At 31.4% G+C, this 19,962-nt stretch overlaps 2 protein-coding genes across 3 annotated transcripts in view; both read right to left on the bottom strand.

The window, feature by feature from the left end:
• LOC100570038 overlaps nt 1-1,479 on the bottom strand; it is a 40,787-nt gene extending 39,308 nt beyond the window's left edge. For both annotated transcript variants that reach the window (XM_029485951.1, XM_016803116.2), the window contains exon 1: nt 1,444-1,479. In XM_029485951.1, the coding sequence (XP_029341811.1) occupies nt 1,444-1,459 (16 nt within the window). In that variant the 5' untranslated portion in view covers nt 1,460-1,479. The remainder of the gene's footprint in view (nt 1-1,443) is intronic.
• A 544-nt stretch (nt 1,480-2,023) lies between these two features.
• Nucleotides 2,024-17,171, bottom strand: LOC107883334. The gene is made up of 9 exons (XM_016803113.2): nt 16,745-17,171; nt 16,452-16,493; nt 16,237-16,263; nt 13,796-13,816; nt 12,755-12,766; nt 12,334-12,366; nt 11,941-11,970; nt 8,897-8,947; nt 2,024-2,198 (listed from the first exon to the last, which is right to left on the bottom strand). The coding sequence occupies exons 1-9, from the start codon at nt 16,815-16,817 to the stop codon at nt 2,149-2,151; spliced, it is 339 nt and encodes a 112-aa protein (XP_016658602.1). The 5' UTR covers nt 16,818-17,171; the 3' UTR covers nt 2,024-2,148.
• Between the last annotated feature and the right edge of the window lie 2,791 nt (nt 17,172-19,962).

Raw genomic sequence — 19,962 nt, forward strand, 5'->3', positions numbered from 1 at the left:
CAGGTCATTAATCCCGGGTGTTTATTGTACACTACGCATCATCTTATTATACCATATTTAATATGTTACAAGTCAATATCTTACAGTCATTAAAGACTCTAGAAAGGAGCCCCAGACATATAATATTTTATAAAACCCTGTGAATCAAAATACATATATTGCCCCGAAGGAAAACAAACCCTATGCAGAGTACTATTTACAAGAGCCGTCGCATAAGGTCAGTTATTGCATATATATTTACAATATAGACAACGCAAATAACATTAGGTATATAGACATAACATATTATATATAACATAGGTATAATACAGTGGTAGGACGACTTTACGCATACACTCTTAAAGGAAATACAAATGCATAACTGTTCAATATACACACACTCATACATTCACTCACAGTTCCTAAGAGATTAACACCTGTGAATAAGCCTATGTCGATTCGTCGGCGGATATTACGTCGTAGAGCGAGTCATTGAACCATCATTCCTCCGAAGGACACATTATATTTAAAAATTATAGTTTGAAAGAGTTGTTTCGAAAAATGTTTTTGTACGCTAACTAAAAATGATCTTAATTACTCTACCAAAAGCCAAAATTACTATAACTACTAATCGAATTTTAAGTGAATAGTATTGCTAAATAGTAATTTTTAAAGCATTTAAAGTTCGTTTATGACAAAGTACTTCAAAATAACAAAAATGAGCAAATTATTTTGAGTTAGAAATGTATACAAATTTTTCTTTTTCAATCTATAATGTGTGTGATTCTACGCAGTCACCATTTTCCCGTGCTGTCGTCCGATTGCGTCATCCGGTTTCCAACTAGGTCCCACTCCACTGGGAGTGAAGACTGCACATGTCTCCTCTTGGAGAAGGGGGGTAGTATCATGCATATAGTGATATATACATAGATTAATAGATCATATGATCTCCCTACTACCCATTTGTGATAAGCATTGTCAAAGACCTTGAGGTCGTTTCAATGAACAAATATAGAAAAAGAAAAAAAAATATAAGATTTCAAAATTTATTACACAATTTCTCATAAGTATTTCTAACTTTATCAAAAAACAAAAATCTACCGGAAATTCAAATTAAACATTTATGAGCGTTAGAAGTTCCAAACGTTTATAGCTTAGCTATAATATCATCAAATGTACTTAGTAATATCATATTATACTCACTGACCATCTTCACTCGGAACAGTTTTGCTTATACAATGATAATATATCAATGAATGCAAATTTAACACAATCCATTACAATGACCCACTTGTAACCAATTGTACAGCAGAGTGACACCCACTTACCCACCTTTTTAACTTTAATTTTCTTAGAATCTAGCAAATTTTACTAGTAAATCCTAGTAATACCAAGATTATTTTTGTACATACATAAATTTTTATTTATTTTGCAAATAAATTAGAATTTAAATTTCATACTCACTAAATATTATTTTCATGTATTTATTTGTATATTCGCCCATGCCTAATTAACATTATATAGAATCATTATTTTATCATAAAAAATTTATTATAAAAAAATATATTACTATAGAAATACATAAATTAATAAGAAATTAATCACTAGAAAAAAAATGTTAAAGTAAAAAAAAAAAAATCAGTTTTCTTATATTCCCATATTTTCTTGACAAATTTGAGCAGATAACTAACCTAGATGCTTTAAATGAGTTTGTTATGTTTATTGTAAGCATTTAAACATGTCTTACAAGATAAAATAGTATCATACAAAAAAGCTTTTTAAACGTCGAATATTTTTCAAATTTGACTTAGTAGAACTACCTAAAAGTATAACGAACACGTTTAAGAAATTGATATTTATAAAGTTGAATAATAGTTTCAACAGAATTGCATAGTCTCATGCAGTATTCAGTTTATTAATAATACATTTATATTTTATATACATATAGGTATATAATATTATATATTATATTCACAAATGTTGTATGTTGTAATTAGGTATGTGATTGTTATATTATAGTATTATAAATTATTAAAATATTGTGATAATATTAAATGATACGTCAGAGTTCAAATAGATTTATTCAGAATACACAAATGGATCGTTGTCCAATTTCTTATTTCTATACAATGAAAACATTTTGTTGTTGTATATAAACAAAAACATTTACTAACTTTTCGTTTCTGCTTGTTTTAAAAAAGTTTCTGTGTGGGCCTTAGCTGTAAGATAAATAATATAAGTTATAGCATTGTAAATTAATAATAATAAAATTAAAAACAATTTGTTGTTGGGGTGCATGCGTGCAACTGATCTACCCAATTGACTAATGGCAACCCAATAATAAATACTAATTTATTAATTTTTATTTCTTCATCCTGTAACCAATATCAATCATTTATAAACAAAAATGACCACCATATATCTTAAAATCTTTATTCCTACAATAACATCGTGACACGAGATTTTTATATATTAGATTATATGTGATGGACTGATTGTTATTTTATAATTTTAATATAATTAATTATAATAATGATGTTTTATAATCCACGATTTATATTGTTAAATATTAATTTAGAAACAGATTATACTTAACAGATTCAACAACCCATAGCATATGACAACCAATCACAGCACAGTATGAACGCAACACACCGTATTATAGGCTTTTGGAGGACTTACATGCCCCCCTTACATCACAAGGACACCGCAAGTACGGCTATAGACAGGGGAGTTAACCATGGGCGTAACCCGAAAAACGACCGAGATACCACAAATCCATCCCGATAGTAAGCACAGCGAACAACCGAATAAAATAATCCTACAAACAATATCAGTGACTCAACAAATACGGAAAAAAATATCAACTCCGTAGAAACCAAAAGAATACCCCTAATTTTCCTGTCAACAAAACCTGAATATCCGTGGCGAATTGTAGCAAAAGAACTCTACAAAAACCCTGCTCATGTATATGTGAAAGCAAAAACCACGTCAAAGTCAAACGAAATTCAACTAAACTGCTATGACGAAACTAGCTTTCGCTCTGTACAATCCTTCCTTGTCTCAATCCAGGATAAAGAAGGTTGTCACACTCACACTCTTCCAAGTCAATGAACTCTAAAAATTGTCATTAAAGGTATCCCGCTAGATATATCCAACCAGGAAATAACTGAAGAACTCGAATCTAATGGTTTTGAATCCACGTTCATCCGAGCATTATTCAAAAATGGTCATAGAATCCCACTTCACATGATTACTTTAACCGATATTGATTAAGCCAAAGAAATTTACCAAATATCAAAACTCTTTTTTGTCAACGTTAAGATCGAGCCGTATAGATCATCAGGACCGGCACAATGCTATAAATGTCAAAACTTCGGCCATTCTTCTCTCAAATGTGATCACTCTGCACGATGCGTAAAATGTGGAGACGCCCATGCTTCTAGCTTGTGTACCAAATCACCAGACGTAGCACCTAAGTGCTGCTACTGTGGGGAAATTCATACTGCTAACTATCGAGGATGCTCCTTCTATACAAACCTTACGAAACAGAAAGAATCTCAAATCAGAAACCAGCCAAGAAACTTCAGCCAACCTCATCACATCATTTCTCCGCCTGCACAAGAATCAATCATCTTACCAAACAATCCAGCACCTCAAAATCACTCAAAAAAATCATTCGCTGAAGTTACCAGTGGCCACAAACCTCCTACCTCTGAGCCCTCAATCGCTGTCACTAAAGTACTGCAAATAATATACAGACTTCTAGAAGCAGCACATAAATGCAAAGATCTCACAATCAAGGACTCATTAACACAATAATGTCAATCATCTCAGAAATACTATCCCGAAATGAATAACTTAAATATTCTTTTTTGGAACTGGAATGGTATAAAATATAAAATTAACTAACTACAAGTATCCGCAAGACTAAACAACACCCACATTATCCTCTTACAAGAAACTAGAATAAGTCCATCAACCATACTCAAAATACCAAATTACTTCACCTACAGACAAGAACGTTCACTCAGACCCAGATCTCCACCAATTTGCAATTTGCTTAGGTTGAACGGCTGGTGGCCTATCTAGAGCCCCAGGCTAAGCCTTTTCACTCTATATGAGGTGGAAATGGTTTATACTATTGGTCAGTCTAAGCTAGTCGTGCTAGGTGAGGGTTTTTGCTTCTGTGATAGCGTGTGTCTTAGGGATTTTGTTAGTTTCAGAGCTTCATCTTTAAGAGACGGAGTGTTTGTTGAACTAAGTAGATTTATATTGGTTGTGAGGTAGTGGGCGCCGGTCATGGTTCGTAAAGCTAAGTTTTGGAAGGCCTCGATCCTGGTCCTTGTATGTTGGCCAATGAGGTGTCTCCAAATTGGTGCCACATATAGTGTTATCGGCTTTATGTATATTTTGTTAATGAATAACCTGAATCGTAGTGGGAGCGCGCTGTTACGATTTAAAATTGGATGTAGTTCCGCTCGGGCGTCACGCGCTTTTTGTAAGGTGTTTCTTACGTGTTTTTCAAATTTTAAATTGTAATTTATGGTCACTCATAGGTATTTGGCGTGGTGGCTCCATTCCAGGCACTAGTTTTGTATGTTTAGCTTCATGGTATAATTTTGGAAGTGAGGTCCAAAAATTACTGCAACCGTCTTCGATACATTGATCTGGATTCTCCACTGGGTAAACCAATCTATTGTGGTATCCAATTGGCGCTGTAAGGCTAACACAGCATATTTCTAGTTACGGTTGTTTGCGTACAAAAGTGTGTCGTCAGCAAACAGGACTACTGTGACAGGACTTGGCGTAGGGAAGTCATTTGTGTAAATCAAGTACAAGAGCGGTGACAGGCACGACCCCTGAGGAACACCAGCTTCGATATTCCGCGGTGAAGAGAGGGGGTCATTTATTTTGATTTGGAATGTTCGATCTTTGAGAGAGGAGTTTATTAGTTTTACTACTGAGTGGGGGGTGTTAACATTCAATAATTTTTAGATGAGTCCCTCATGCCAAACGCGGTCGAAGGCTTTCGCCACATCCAAGAAAACTGCAACTGTTTTTACCTTTTCGTGTGATTTACGAGTTAGATCGTCCACTAGTGTTATTAGTTGTATTGTCGTGGAATGACCAGCACGAAAGGCATGTTGCTCACTTCTGATTTTTGTGTAGGTATTTAACTTTACTAGTATTATTCATTCGAATATTTTTGACAGGATATTTAATAAAGAGATGGTTCTGTGGTTATCTGGTATGAGAAGATTTTTCATAGGTTTGAGAATCACCAACATCTGAGCTTTTTCCACTGGTCGGGGAAATAGGAATGTCTAAAACAGCATGTGTATATGTTCCCCAGAAGGATAAATGCTTTTTTTGTTAGGTGTTTCAGTGCTTTGTTTGTTATGCCATCACCATCAGGCGCTTTTTCTGATGGGAGGCGTTTTACTATATTCCATACTTCATTTGGTGAGACATATATATTTCAGATGGAGGTATGTTTGTGTTGTGGAGTTTTTTACTTCAGGAAGTGGTGGACCCGGGTTGTTTTGGAATTGGGCAGTCATTGTGTCTGCGAAAAGTTCGGCCTTTGATTTTTGATCGTAGATTGTTGTCCCCTCTGGGTTTTTAGTGGTTGGAAAGGAGGAGGTTTATGAAGAAGTCTTAAACTTTTATGGATTTTTTGTTAAAATTAAGGGTGGAAGTGAAAATGTGCCATTCTGATATTCTGTGACGGGTGAGAATGTCCTTTATGTAAGACACATACACGTTGTAGAGTGTTTTCGCTCTTTGATACTTCAGGAAGATGTTCCATAGAGAGGGAAGCATATCTGTTGGGCGTAATAAATACTTTTCCGTTTATTTTGTCATTCTTCGTAGGCGACGAAGCCGAATATAACTGACGTTTGGACGCGTTTTTATGATACATGATTGGGTTTTATTTTATATGCGACATAACGATAAAATAACACTCGTGACGACGAAAAGATGCGATAACGCAGGTACGCGAGTACCGCACGTTGCACACTATGACGGTTATCGCGGAACTGAAGTGACCTTACTTATTTCACCGGAAAGGAGAAAGATTCAACGGAATCGCGGTTTGTTTCTAAGAAGTTTTGGATGGTACGGAACGAATTTTCATCAGGACAGTTAATTTTGATTTGTGACAGAGTGGATGAAATTTTTGCAGAAACATTTTCAAGAACGTTGATTTTTAACATTGCCTTGGTAAATTTATGCCACGATAAACTTGGACGAGTTAGAACAAAGATTGGCGGGAGACGGACAGTATGTTTAAGCTGAATATTAGAAAATTACGATGTGGAAGAGTATGATGACTCACCTGAAGATAAAAATTCAGCGTCTGACGTGTCTGAGCTTGACGGCAGATGATCATCAACCAGCCGAGGGTTGGACGACTTTATTATTGATTTCCACCAGCTGGTGGCACCGCCATACTTATACGTAAAAATGTAGTACACAACCATGAGGATTTGAATACTACCCTTGATTTAACCACAGTTACGATAAAACTCGGTAATGAGCAAATTCGTATCACATCTATGTACTGAAGCCCAAATACTCATTTGAAAACAACTGATCTGGACGGACTGGCCAACCAGGGAGGCCTCTGTCTAGCGACAGGAGACTTAAATGCAAAAAACCAGTCCTGGAACTGACACAACACAAATCAGGCAGGCAGAACTCTCCTATAACACATGGAATCGTCCAACACCTATTCCATTTACGCACCAAACTCTCCAACCCATCACTCCTACAATCCACTACACAGGCCTAAAATATCGGACATCGCACTTGCAAACCTTCCCTACAGCGATTCACCCTAACCAATCATAATGAACTAACATCAGACCAAAATCTGATCGTAATGACCATAAGCGAGTCTCCCATAACAAGCACCCCTCCAGCAGCTAAGAAGAGGATTAACAGGTCAAAATTCAAACAATTATTACTGCGTAAATATCCTAAACAGAAAATCAACATGGTGAATCCCTCAGAAATTGGTAACGAGGTCTTATTAATTACCTCAACCATCCAATCAGCAATTACGGAATGTTCATACTCTACGAACCAAACCCAGGTCTCCGAGTCACTCCCAACCAAGATTTTACAAAAAATCACCATCAAACGGAACCTAAGGAAGGACTGGTAATGCACAAGGGATCTGGCAGTCAAGTCTATGCTGAATTCCCAAATAACGTACGTCAGAACCCTCCTAAAGGAACACCGCCAATCAACATGGGACAAATTCACAAGCACCCTTAATTTCCAAGACCGTTCACTTTATAAACTAAATCGTCGCTTACTCCATAAAAACTAGCAATTGCTCCATTGAAGTCTATCAATGGCCAAAAAATCTATGACACCAAATCCAAACTAGAGCTATTTGCTGATACAATGAAAGAGAAGTTCACTCCTAATCAGGGGATTGACCTCCCAGAAGTAACACATTCAATTGAAGAGCTCAATAGAAGTACAACCAAATCAACTCTGTTCACTTCCCCCAAGGAAGTATGCGAAACAATAAAAAACCTATCACCCATCAAAGCTCCAGGCTGCGATAACATACCGAATGTTGCACTCAAACACCTACCTGCCTCTACTATTGTTAGCTTAAATAATATTTTCACCACATGCCTAAGGCATTCCCATTTTCCCAAACCCTGGAAAAATGCTACAATATTTATGATTCCCAAACCCCACAAAGATTACAGTTTACCAAATAACTATCGGCCAATATCATTACTTACTACAATGTCAAAAGTTTTCGAAAAAGTGCTTCAAAACCCCCTCATGAAACACATCAAGCCAAGTGCTACACACGTTCAGACACGGGCATTCGACCATAACCCAACTTTTCAGACTCATCGACGATCTGGTAATCAATACTAACAAAAACAGACACGCCGCAGCCATATTTCTAGACATGGAAAAAGCCTTTGACAAAGTTTGGCCTGATGGACTAATTCACAAACTTCACACAATGTTAACAGCCCCCACTCTTCTAGTAAAAATCACACAATCTTTTTTGTCAGACCGAACCTTCAAAATCAAAATCTCTGACCGTACATCTACAGAAAGAAGAACAGAATCATACCCCAATCATTTGGAAAAATATGGCAACTTATCTCGGTGTCACCTTCGACAAAACACTTCGGCTACACCATCACGTCAACTCTTGCGTTCACAAAGCCGAGCAAGCCAGAGCTGCACTGTACCCGACCCTAAACAGTAAATCTTGAATACCGATGCCAACCAAATTCTCCATATACAAAATTTACATCAGACCAATTTTCCTATACGCTGCTACAGCTTGGGGTCCACTCATAAGTGAGTCAAATTGGAGAAGCATTGAGGCGGTTCAAAACGTAGCTATACATAACATCCACCGGTGCCCACTAGAAACAAAAGAATCCTTACTCAACTCAACTTACCTGTTTTTTCCATCATTATATTGAAATATTTATAACATAATCCTTTTATTACGAAAGTCATGGACCTCGAAGATGGGCGGCGTCTGACGACATAACTCCTTTACCAATTGTATTTAAAACAGCATAACTTTAATAAAAATAAACAAACAATTTATATGCAGCTTAAAACTATCGTGTTTATACTTTTAACAAACGGCAGCAAACTATCATAGCATGATCCGATTCAAGTTATTTAATATTATATTATGCTAATAATAAAAACTGTAGTTTTGTACCAAATAAGCAGTCCATTTTATCATAAACAAAAACTAAGATTATAAAATCAAAAGATTGTCACAATATTGAATAATATTAGAATTCAAATAAATTTATTCAGCATACAAATTTAAATTATTTGTAAGCGTCTTAACTCTATATTGTGCACATTTTATGTTTCACATAAAAAGTATGTATTTACTAACATGGTCGCATTACGTCTATAGGATCCATAACATTCAATTCAGAGCCCACAGCTGTAATATAAATAATATAAAAATGCATTAATCATAATAAACAATTAAAAACATTAGAGTTATATACTAAATGATTTAATGTCAACGTTTTAGAGCTATGATTATTCTATAAAACTTAACCAAACAAAAGTGCCATTGTGAAAAAAACCTTGTTTTTAATGGAGGCATAAATATGAAATTAACTTAAACTCCTCGATATCATATTATTTTATAAATTTACAAAATGTCCATGAAAATACAAAATGTCCAAAAACTTATTCATGGGCTATTCTTAAATTTAATCTGAGCACTGCAAATCAATTTTTTTAGTGGGTAGTTCAATACGATAATTAATGTGTGTACCACTAAATCATTAACTCAGCGTTTCTCAACCTGGATGAGGGTTCTCATCGGTCAGAAATAATTAAATGTGGATGTAGAAAAACAACTTTTTTGTTTACATTATAAATACAATATTATTATAATGGTACTAATTGTATAGAATTTAATTGATTTTGATAAATGTAAGTTGTGCAAGGTCACCAATTACATACATGAAAAACACTATGTCCATGTGTTTGATACTGGTGGTGTTATCGCGTCACTGCCGATTACCACGATCCAAGTGGTCACCACTAACATTGACCTCAGTATCGATTAACGATAATTGGTCCCCCTACTCCACCATTTGCCTGTGCTATCATGATAATGTTTCACCGGCCAGCCCATGTATGCTGTTGAAGATTTTGCTCACCAACATATACAGTGGCACAGTTCACCACACGAACATGTAAGAAAATATGAATTGTGTACGATCACTTACGTCGTAGAGCACCGGTCAAATTAATTGAACAAAAATTAAAACTTGCAGATGAAAACGTGGACCCGCCTACATACATTCAGAGCTATATACATGGAGCGCTTTTTCCCAATATGATACGAGACCCTTATAAAATTAGCAGAACAACTATGACAGATAGATATACAAAACACCCAACAAACTTGTAGGCAACTTGTTGGATATTGTTGGATTACCCCCAGACTTGGTTGGACTTTATTTCCGTCGGTAGAGCTTTAGACACTTTTGTGCTGTCCTCTATATTCCAACAGCACTACTTTACGTTAACAAAATTTCACCTTTATGAAAAATATCCAGCTTTATTCGTTAGACATTGTTAACCCACTCATTTGCATGTTTTTTTTATTAGTGAAGATTCTAAGCACCCAGTACTATTGCCCAAGACATGGCACCATACGGAATTAGTGATTTTACACAACCGAATGGCAATGGAAATACAACTCTCCCGTGGCTCCCCATATTGGAAGAATTTGGGTGGCGGCAAGCAAGAATTCCAAGACTCATTGTAAGAAGGTGATTGGCACACAGGTGTTAACCATGGAAGAGTTGACTACACTCATGATTTGAATTGAGGCAAAACTGAATTCACGGAAAATTTCAGCATTTTCTAGTGATCCCAACTATGTTTCTGCACTAATCACGGGCCATTTTTTGATTGGACAACCTCTTGCAGCCATTCCAAGTCAAAATGTTGGTTATTAATTCAGCAGGCTCAAAGATAATTTTGGAAACTTTGGTTTCATGAATATCTTCATGCCCCATTAATTCACCACTGCAATCAGTGGTGACATGGCAACTTAGCAGAGTCATTGATGTTCATCCAGGGCTAAACAACGTGGTGCGCGTTGTAACATTTAAAACAGCTGAAGGCATCTTGAAAATACTGGTGGTGAAACTTCTTAAGTTGCCAGTGTCCTAATAGCTTACTCCAAGTCTTTTCCCATTAATTAATTTCCAATTGTATTATTTTGTTTATGTGTTTTTGTTTAATTTTATTTAACATATTAATTAATTTAATGACTATGCTGACTTTAAGATACTTTTTAAAGTGTTTATACTTTCAAAGGCGGGAGTATGTTTAATACAGCTAGGTGGTGTTTCGCGTCACAGTCGATAACAAGGATCCAAGTAGTCACCAGTAGCACTGACCATGGTATCTATCAACAATAATTGCCAGCCCTCAACTACCCCTCCTCGCCAACTCATTCTAAAAAAAAAAAGAATTGATTTACAAAAATCCGAAAACATGATATATTTGTATTTGGACTTATTTAACGTTGTTAGAGTATAAGACAATTATAGGCGTGAAGTATTCAAAGCTTTTAACCAATAAATATAATACTGCCCAGAAGCTAGGCCAACATTTCCGTTATTGACTATAATAAATGAAATAAACAATAATTGTTGTAGGTACAGATTTTGTTGAATTATATTCAAATTTGCACCACCAACTAAAAAAAGTAGATAATACAGAGTGAGTCACTGTAATAGTGTAAAGGATGGTCTTAAATTTGAATTCAAAGATATAATATCATTATATACGAAAAACGATTCTGAGTGGAGACGATTTGTCAGTCTAGGATATTTTATATTATATTTATATTGTTATTATTTATTATTAATAAGATAGTCGATACGTTGAATTAATATTATACAATAAATTACATAAATAACTATAATCGTGATGATACACAGGTGATGACAGTAGCAAAAAAACAGTTACACATCATTGTAAAACAAATATATTAATCACTCCGCTCAGAATCTAAAATTATCACATTATCAAATTATCATTATTAGTAGTTTTGCAGTGTGCTCTAAAAATAAAATCTATGTTGGATTAATTTGACACCATTGTTTATGTTTATGGGACGAGACAATTTTCGGGTGTAAGCATCAAATTTTAAATTTGTCTGGAAAGCAATATCTAGAGCAACCAGAAAATTTTAAAATAAAAATATTAAAAATTGTTCTTTTATGTTTTTATTAGTGCATTGTACTTCCAAGTATAGAAATCTTTTATTACGATGTATGATTGAACGTGAATATGGTAAGAAATTCACAGACATATATAATTAAATATATTCCTCACCATGCAAAAAATGTATTTTTTGTTTATATATAAATACAATAATTTCCATATCATATTAATTACCTTTATTCTTGGAAACTTCCTTAAATTGCTCTAAATAAAAATAAATGTTTGTATTAAAACATTTTGAGCACTGTGAGAAGTATTAAAAATATGTATTAGATAAGCTAGTAAAATTCAAAAAAATTATGTAATTTTTAGAGGTAGAACGCACTGTCTAAAGTTCAAACAATTTAACCAATTTAAACTTTAGTCTTACAATTAAAAAGTTCAGCTCGACTTCGGTTCGAGACCAAATATTCGTGTTCTACCAATCTCTAGAATAATTTGGTTTTATTGTGTATTGGAGTTTGAAAGTCAAATTTTAATTCATATTATGTACATTTGGATTAATACATTTAAGACACAATATTTGTAGAATTATATTGAAACATGGAGAATTGGATTTGTACTTACCATAGGCTATATCGTATACATCGTACTTATTGTCTGAAAACAATTTTAATGATTATGTTATGTACAGCATTTTGAACATCTAAAATACATTTTTAACATTAATTTACTAAAAACTAGACTCCAAATTATTACCTGTCAACTAAGTAGTTAGTATCTAGGTATTAGTTGAATAATTATTTAAACATTTTTTTACAAAAAACAACTTTATATCTTATTACTTAATAATACCACTCTTTTTCGAAGCCATTTATAATCTCTGGTTTTTTTTTATTTTTAAGAATAAAAAAAATACATCATTAATTAATTTAAATGTTAACCATAAAATAAAATTGTATTTCTATTGCATTAATCATATTATTTTCAAATGATATTTGTCATTAATTGTTAAGACTAAAATAATACATAGGTATTAAACGCTTACCTTTATTTCCGACTAAAGAAAAAACAATTTTACAATAGTACAGTAAGTTTACAATATTTCTCAAGTTAATTACATTTTCTTAGATTCTAAAACATTATTATAGGTGGTATGAGGGGGAAAAATTTACATAGTAAAATTTTAATTTCCATTTTCAATGATAAAAATGATAAAAATAATGTGTAGACAGATTATTGTTTTTTTTTTATTTGATACGTACGTATATATTATTATATATTGCTATTGTATCGTGGTCGGGGCTACTGGATGAACATTTAAATATAGAATATTCAGGGAAGAAGTTAGTTTCTTTTTAATATATTTTAACCGTAGTTAGGGAGCATGAATGGCATTTAGGATTTTAACAATGCAAAGAAATTACGATTATTCCAAATAATTGTTAATACATAGAAGTGTATTATACTATTATTACTAAAGAACAAAGATTACCATAATTTGCTTCTGACTGTGAGTTTAGGTACACATATTGTAATCGCGGAGAACTAGCGTTCTCTTAGATATGGATATTTGGTTGTAGCCTTACAATAATTATAAATGTAGCACCAAAACAGGCCTAATAAATAGTCAGCATAATATTGTAAATAATAGGTACATATTATACATAACATATAGATATATAGTATGTGCCTACTATACATATTATTATGTTTATAATAATATATAAGTAACGATGTACCTAACAATCGTTTCAGTATAATTATATATGCAGTGTATTGTAAATTTATTGATAATAAAAAAAAATTATTAAAAAAATACGAACAATGTTAGAAGCATATTACAAAAACTAATTAAAAAAAGCAACACTCTAGTTTTCTAGTCAAACAAAAAAGTATAAATAACTTAGACCTAAAAAATTATCGTTTAATTTAGATAATTGTAAATCAGATTTTATAATCAAAGTGTAGTTTTTTTTAATTACAGAATTAATGCAAATTTGATAGATATCTTGACAAAATCATTGACAGTCAACTTATTGATTTTAATAATATGATATTATATACAATTAATTTAAAAATCACTTACGTATTTGTGTTTGAAAACCCCCTAAATTTTGAATGAAATTTATTTTTAGAGTATTCGTCGTCATAAAATTTAGCCCAACCACCAAATAATGCCCAAGAGTCCTGCCTAGGCATTTGAGTTTCGTTGGCTTTTTTGTTAAAGTTACCAACGGACCTCATGACTATTTCTGATCTCCTTAAATTAAACTTGCCAGCTGACCGCAGAGTAACACTTGTCCTTAAATTCTTACATGGGTTGTTAAGTGGTAAAATTGCTTCTTTAAACCTTTTATCACAGTTAAACTTTAAAGTTCCTCTTAAACACACCAGATCTCATGCTCCATTCCATGTTCCAACTTACTCCACCAACTATTTATCTATAATGAACCATTGAGGCGTCCCATGCTAAATTCCAATATGAACCCCGATTTCCTTGTACCTCTAATACCTTTTAATTGTTGTCTTATTTTATGTTATAATTAAATAATTAATTATATTATAAATACGTATATTGTAATAATTGTTATACATTGTAAAAAGGGAAATGCCCGTTAAAGTATAATTATAAATATAAACTTATTTTAAACCATCCATAAACTAAAACTATTCAATCATACATTTTCATTAATTTGTTAGAATATTAATTTTTTTTGTTGTCCTATTATTATTATTCTACAATAACTCCCACTTATCTTTCTTTCTTTTCACCTGTGTTGCGTGACAACAACGGTAGTCTACTGCTGAGTTTAGTCGCCACACTCAGTACAAAAATGTAAATCATTCCCAAAATGGGAATTTCTACAGAATATTGCGACACTGGCACACGAATATTTCCATTAAAATTCTAATTTATTCATGCAACTGTCTAACTGCGTCTGTTACTTTAATGAATCTTGTATTCAACATCTGGCCTCAGCAAATTAGGTATATTATTATTATTAAAACAGAAAAAAAATATTTGTATTAAATAGTACTTCAAGAAAGTAAAAAAAAAATATTGAGGTTTTATGAACATTGTGCGCGTCCAATTCAATATAACATAAATAGGCAAGAATATTATAAACAAAGAAAAAACATAAACTGATAGGTAATTCTTATACCCTCAAAATCAAACCAGAATTTGTTGCTTGTTTAGTTGATATATTGGAAGATGACTCAAATTATTTGTCAAAGATCTTATGGACAGATAAAGCATGTTTCCATCATAATCACAATTTCTTACTAGAGTGATGATAATCTTGACTATTTAATATTTATTGGCACCAGTTCATAATACCAATGATATACATGCATATTTAACAGAGATTTATATGTATATTAGTGTATTATATATATTAACATTTATAATCCTTCTTTGATCTTGTACTTTCAATTGTCAAATGAAAAATATGTTTATGTAATGTAATCATAAATAATTTAGATCACATTAATGTATATATCAAACAATATTCAAACGTTCAACGTGTATACTATTTCTAGGCACTTATACGTACTTAGAATTGCTTATAGTTATCAAGAGCTCCAAGTAGATTTTTTTTCGATATTTGAATTTTGAAGCAACTTATGACTTATCGGCATTTTAAAATGCGTTAATCAATAATCCAAATGTTTTATCACATATCCAATTGTATTCACATTTCACAAACATGGTAAATGGTAATTTTTTTATACGATTTAACGCTTATATAAATGATTTTTGTAAAACAATAAATTTTATATTCTATATTATTTCCTATAATATTGTCTTATACAATATAAAGTTACAATAACAAATATTTTTAGTTGCAATAAATTACACTACGGCGCCTGACCACATCCACCCACAAACCATGATTTAAGATATACAGATTACTCGACGGAGCATTATTTGTGAAGCCCATTCCCATTGTTTATCATTGATTACGGCCTGCTAGAAGTGCAGTTAGCGCCCAAATTGTGCACAACTAGGTAACCACTTTTTCCATCTTTTATTTCTATTAAATCCTACTAAGTATATTGTTGTTATCGTCATATTTAAAATAATTAAGTACACTCAAAGTTTTTATATTTCCCCCAAAATATCTCATTAATATTTGAACATATAAAATACACCAACTATTTTTCCTGAATTTTCTTATTTTTATGTAATAACTTGCATAAATGCCTCTCTGGTATTTTATATTTTATTCTTAATTTTTTATTACTTGGCTCATAGGTAAATAGCCCTAACTAGTAGGTGCAAATAAGGCCATAGAACTATAAAACTGCAGAATTGTCGCGAGGTATACTTTAATATACTTTAATGAAATACTTAATATAATTTATGTACAACTTATTCTTTTAATAATGATTAAGATAATTTTCAAATAATAATAATATCGTATATAATATTGTTTACCTATGATATTATGCATGACCTCTTATTCTTTTACTTCACTTAAAATACCCATATAGCTTATGAGTATATCAAATTATTTTACTTACACAAATAGAATCTATGAAAAACAGTATCTGTAAACACAAAATTTTAATTTTTTAATTTTTAATATAGCATATCATATCTTGAAACATAACAATAGTTTATAATATAAATAATAATAAATAATATTATGTTCATTACTCGATCTTTCTTTTAGATTCTGAGCGGAACAATAAATGTACAGATTTTACAATGATGTGTAATTCAACGATTATTTTACCTTTTTTTAGCTTTAAGCATAGATCTGTATCACGTATGCCACCTAAATAAATAGTTTATTGTTATAATTTCTCATAAACATTGGTAAAAAAACAAATATGAAGGATGTGTTTGGGAATATCAATATTTTTACATGGTTGGATTTATAAAAGCAGATTTTGATTGTAACGAAAAACAACTATTTTAAAAAGATATAAGGATATATAGATTTTTAAAAGATTGTTTTCATTAGTCAATTGTAATGAGTTTCAATATTTATTTTTTAATAAATGGTTATATAATATACTTAATTACCCAATGGACAATCAGTTATTTTTCCTTGAATTATTTTAAAACATAGCCATAGAAGTCCCAATGAGATGTACATGGCGTATTAAAAATAACAATTAATTTTTTCTGATTAAAATATAATACAATATAGAACTATGGATTGCAATTGTAACTGATTTTAAAGGAAATAATCAATCGCTGGGACTTTCTGTAACACAAATGCAATGACAAAGTTTCAATGGTATGTAAAAACATTTTATTTTGTTGGACCACCACATTTGTATTGTATCAGATGCACAGGTGTGATGTGTTTGCATATAAGTTATTATGTACGTATTATTATGTATTTTACTCGCCTCATTTATGTACACTAACAATATTTTGTATGAAATAAAAATTGTAAAATTCATAGGTTTTTATTCAATAAGCTTTACTGAAAATTGGTGAACAATTGATTTTGACTAAAACTAAATGTTCGTAAAAGTACATGTTTTTCCCTATTTTAGATTTTCAGTCCAACGAAAGAATTTATCTATTGATGTATAATGATAAGTTTTTTTCTATCTGCCATCAATTTTTAGACAATAAAAATTCTACAATTTTACACTTCAACATATTTTCTGGTTGAAAATTAGGGTTTTGAAAACAAAACAAATTTAAATTGCTCAAAACGGAATATTCTTAAAATATTACCAGTAAAAATATTTTTTTATGAGAATTTAGTTATTTCTCGATGAATATTTAATGTTACATTTAATCGAAGACAAATGTTTATAAATTTCAAACTCAAATAATTTGCATGTTTTCGTGATTTTGTCAAATTTTGTCAAAATTCTAAATATTCAAATATTCATAAAAATATATTTACTCTCAATTTTAAATTCCTAGTGGAGCGATGAATGTATTGATTTTACTATTATGTGTGTTTTTTTCTTCTTTTTTTAAATTATTGTTTGTGTCTTTTTTTTGTGTGTCCTGTACACGATAAGTAGTCGAAACTAGAAATTATGCTTCGATTTTTAACTTCAGTATCTTTTCTGTAGGAAAAGTCAATCTAGTCTGTGCATTGAGGTGATTGGGGTTGATATCGTTAAAATTTATTTTGGTTTTTGGTGTAACTCTTAAAAAAATTTCTATTGATAAATGTAAATTTCTACTATCAATTGATATTTATATTAGCATTTTGAGCTACTTATAGGCATACGACCATTTCGAGTCTCAATAATTTTTTTTTAAATTACTGTCAATAAAATATTTTATTATGCTTGGTCAGAAAACTTGTAAATGTAATACAGTGTTCCTCATAAGTTTTTGTTGGTGGAAATTAAAAAAGAAGTTGAGCAAACTTGAGTAAATCCACATATACACTTTTATGAGCGTTTGAAATTAAATGATATATTGTTACAGAAGCAACTAAAAAATATTTAAAATAAATATACACCTGTATTTTTACAATTATTTATATTTCGAATATTTTGATGAAATTGATGAAATTGAAAATGTACAAAGTTAAAGTTAAAAATATACATATAATATGTTAAACTTTTATAGATAAAGATTAAAAATGTAAAACAAAGTTCCACGTAAGTATGTAATTTTGTACTTAATCAAAAAATATATTTAAAACACAATTTTTTTTATAGTTATTTTAAGTTAATATTTCAATGAAATTAAATCTTAAATTACCAAAAATAACGAATTTAGTTTTTTTTTATTATAAATTAAAATTATTATTGTTGGGTACTTGAAACTTCTCAAGTATATTTTATACAAGTATTGAAATATAATAATATGCAAATAATATCAATTCAGCCTGCCAACTACCGTAATAATAATAACAATATAAATACAATATAAAATATCCTTGACCAACCGTCTCCGCACAAATTCGTTTTTGTATGCAGTGATATTATATAATTTAATTCAAATTTAACACTATCCATTTCAGCGACCCATTTGTATGCAGCGCCTGGTACCTGCATACAATCAACCTCGCACTTTTCATCATTTACGATTGATACAAATGCCATGGGTGGCGGAAACGAAATAACATATTATTAAATATTTCCCTTTATTAAAGACACAAAACCAGGCCCTTAAAAGAAGTACTTAATTGTATATTGCGTTTTTAATGAACACTTATTTTTTTTAGATGTAGAACTTATGTACTCGAAAAAAATAATTGTTTCAAAATGTAATGGTCAAACGTTTTGAGCCTCTAAACCGATGCCAATTTGTATCCTAATCAGGGCTTAAAACTGGTAACCGGTTTGTAACGAAAACCGGTAAAAACCCATAAATTTGAGAACCGAAAACCGATACCCGCTTTTAGTTTTGGAATGCTGGAAGCGGTTATTGGTTATCGGTAATCAACGTAAATATCTAAATATTAACATTAAAGCGGTTACCACATATTTTCAGTCCCGGTTTTATAACCAAAACCTATTCCCGACCAAAAAAATTAACGGTTTTTTCGTGGAATGTAATACTTGAATTATGTCAAAAATTATGATTACATTATAGGTAGTTGAATTTAATTTTCCAGCTATTTTTAAATTTTTTTCCCCAATTAATTTCTGTCTAATATTAATTACCTGTTGTGAATATCACATATATAGGTATAAGTGTATAACTATATATTTTAAATACCGCCATAAACGTCGTCATCGACCGTCGTCCTCGTGCGCTGATTCCTGTTACGAAATAGTTGATGGAATAGGGGCTTAGTCCGTTAGTATTCCAATTAGTATTTACTACTATTTAGTATTATTTAGTATTTACAATATTTGAATGCTGCCGTCTGTTATAATCTTTGTTTCTTAGAAATATACACATTTATATACAGGGCCACAACTTACTATAGATAGGGGACCTTCCAAGTTTAATTGTAAGCAATTTGTTAAAAATGTTTAGGTTTTTAGCACATTATACTTTATTTTGCATATATTTATAAACAGTTTAGTATTAAATTACAACTCCCAGAGCCCAAACCCTCCTGGTTCTGCATTTGTTATTTGTAGTGTTTGCTCCAAAGATCGGTCCGAAGGCTAGCGTAGAATACTCGATCTGCAGGCCCAGGTTTTGGAGTACTGTAATATATACAATATAACCAAAAAGTTCTGTGTCAATGTATCAATCTTAGTGTCATCTTGGAAAGTTATTATATTTAATTTTGGTTTTTTACAGTTAAAAATAAGAAAATTATAAAAATAACATTTTCTTATGCAATATATTTTTTTGAT

Source organism: Acyrthosiphon pisum, chromosome X (genome assembly GCF_005508785.2).
Source record: "Acyrthosiphon pisum isolate AL4f chromosome X, pea_aphid_22Mar2018_4r6ur, whole genome shotgun sequence".
Classification (NCBI taxonomy): Eukaryota; Metazoa; Arthropoda; class Insecta; order Hemiptera; family Aphididae; genus Acyrthosiphon; species Acyrthosiphon pisum.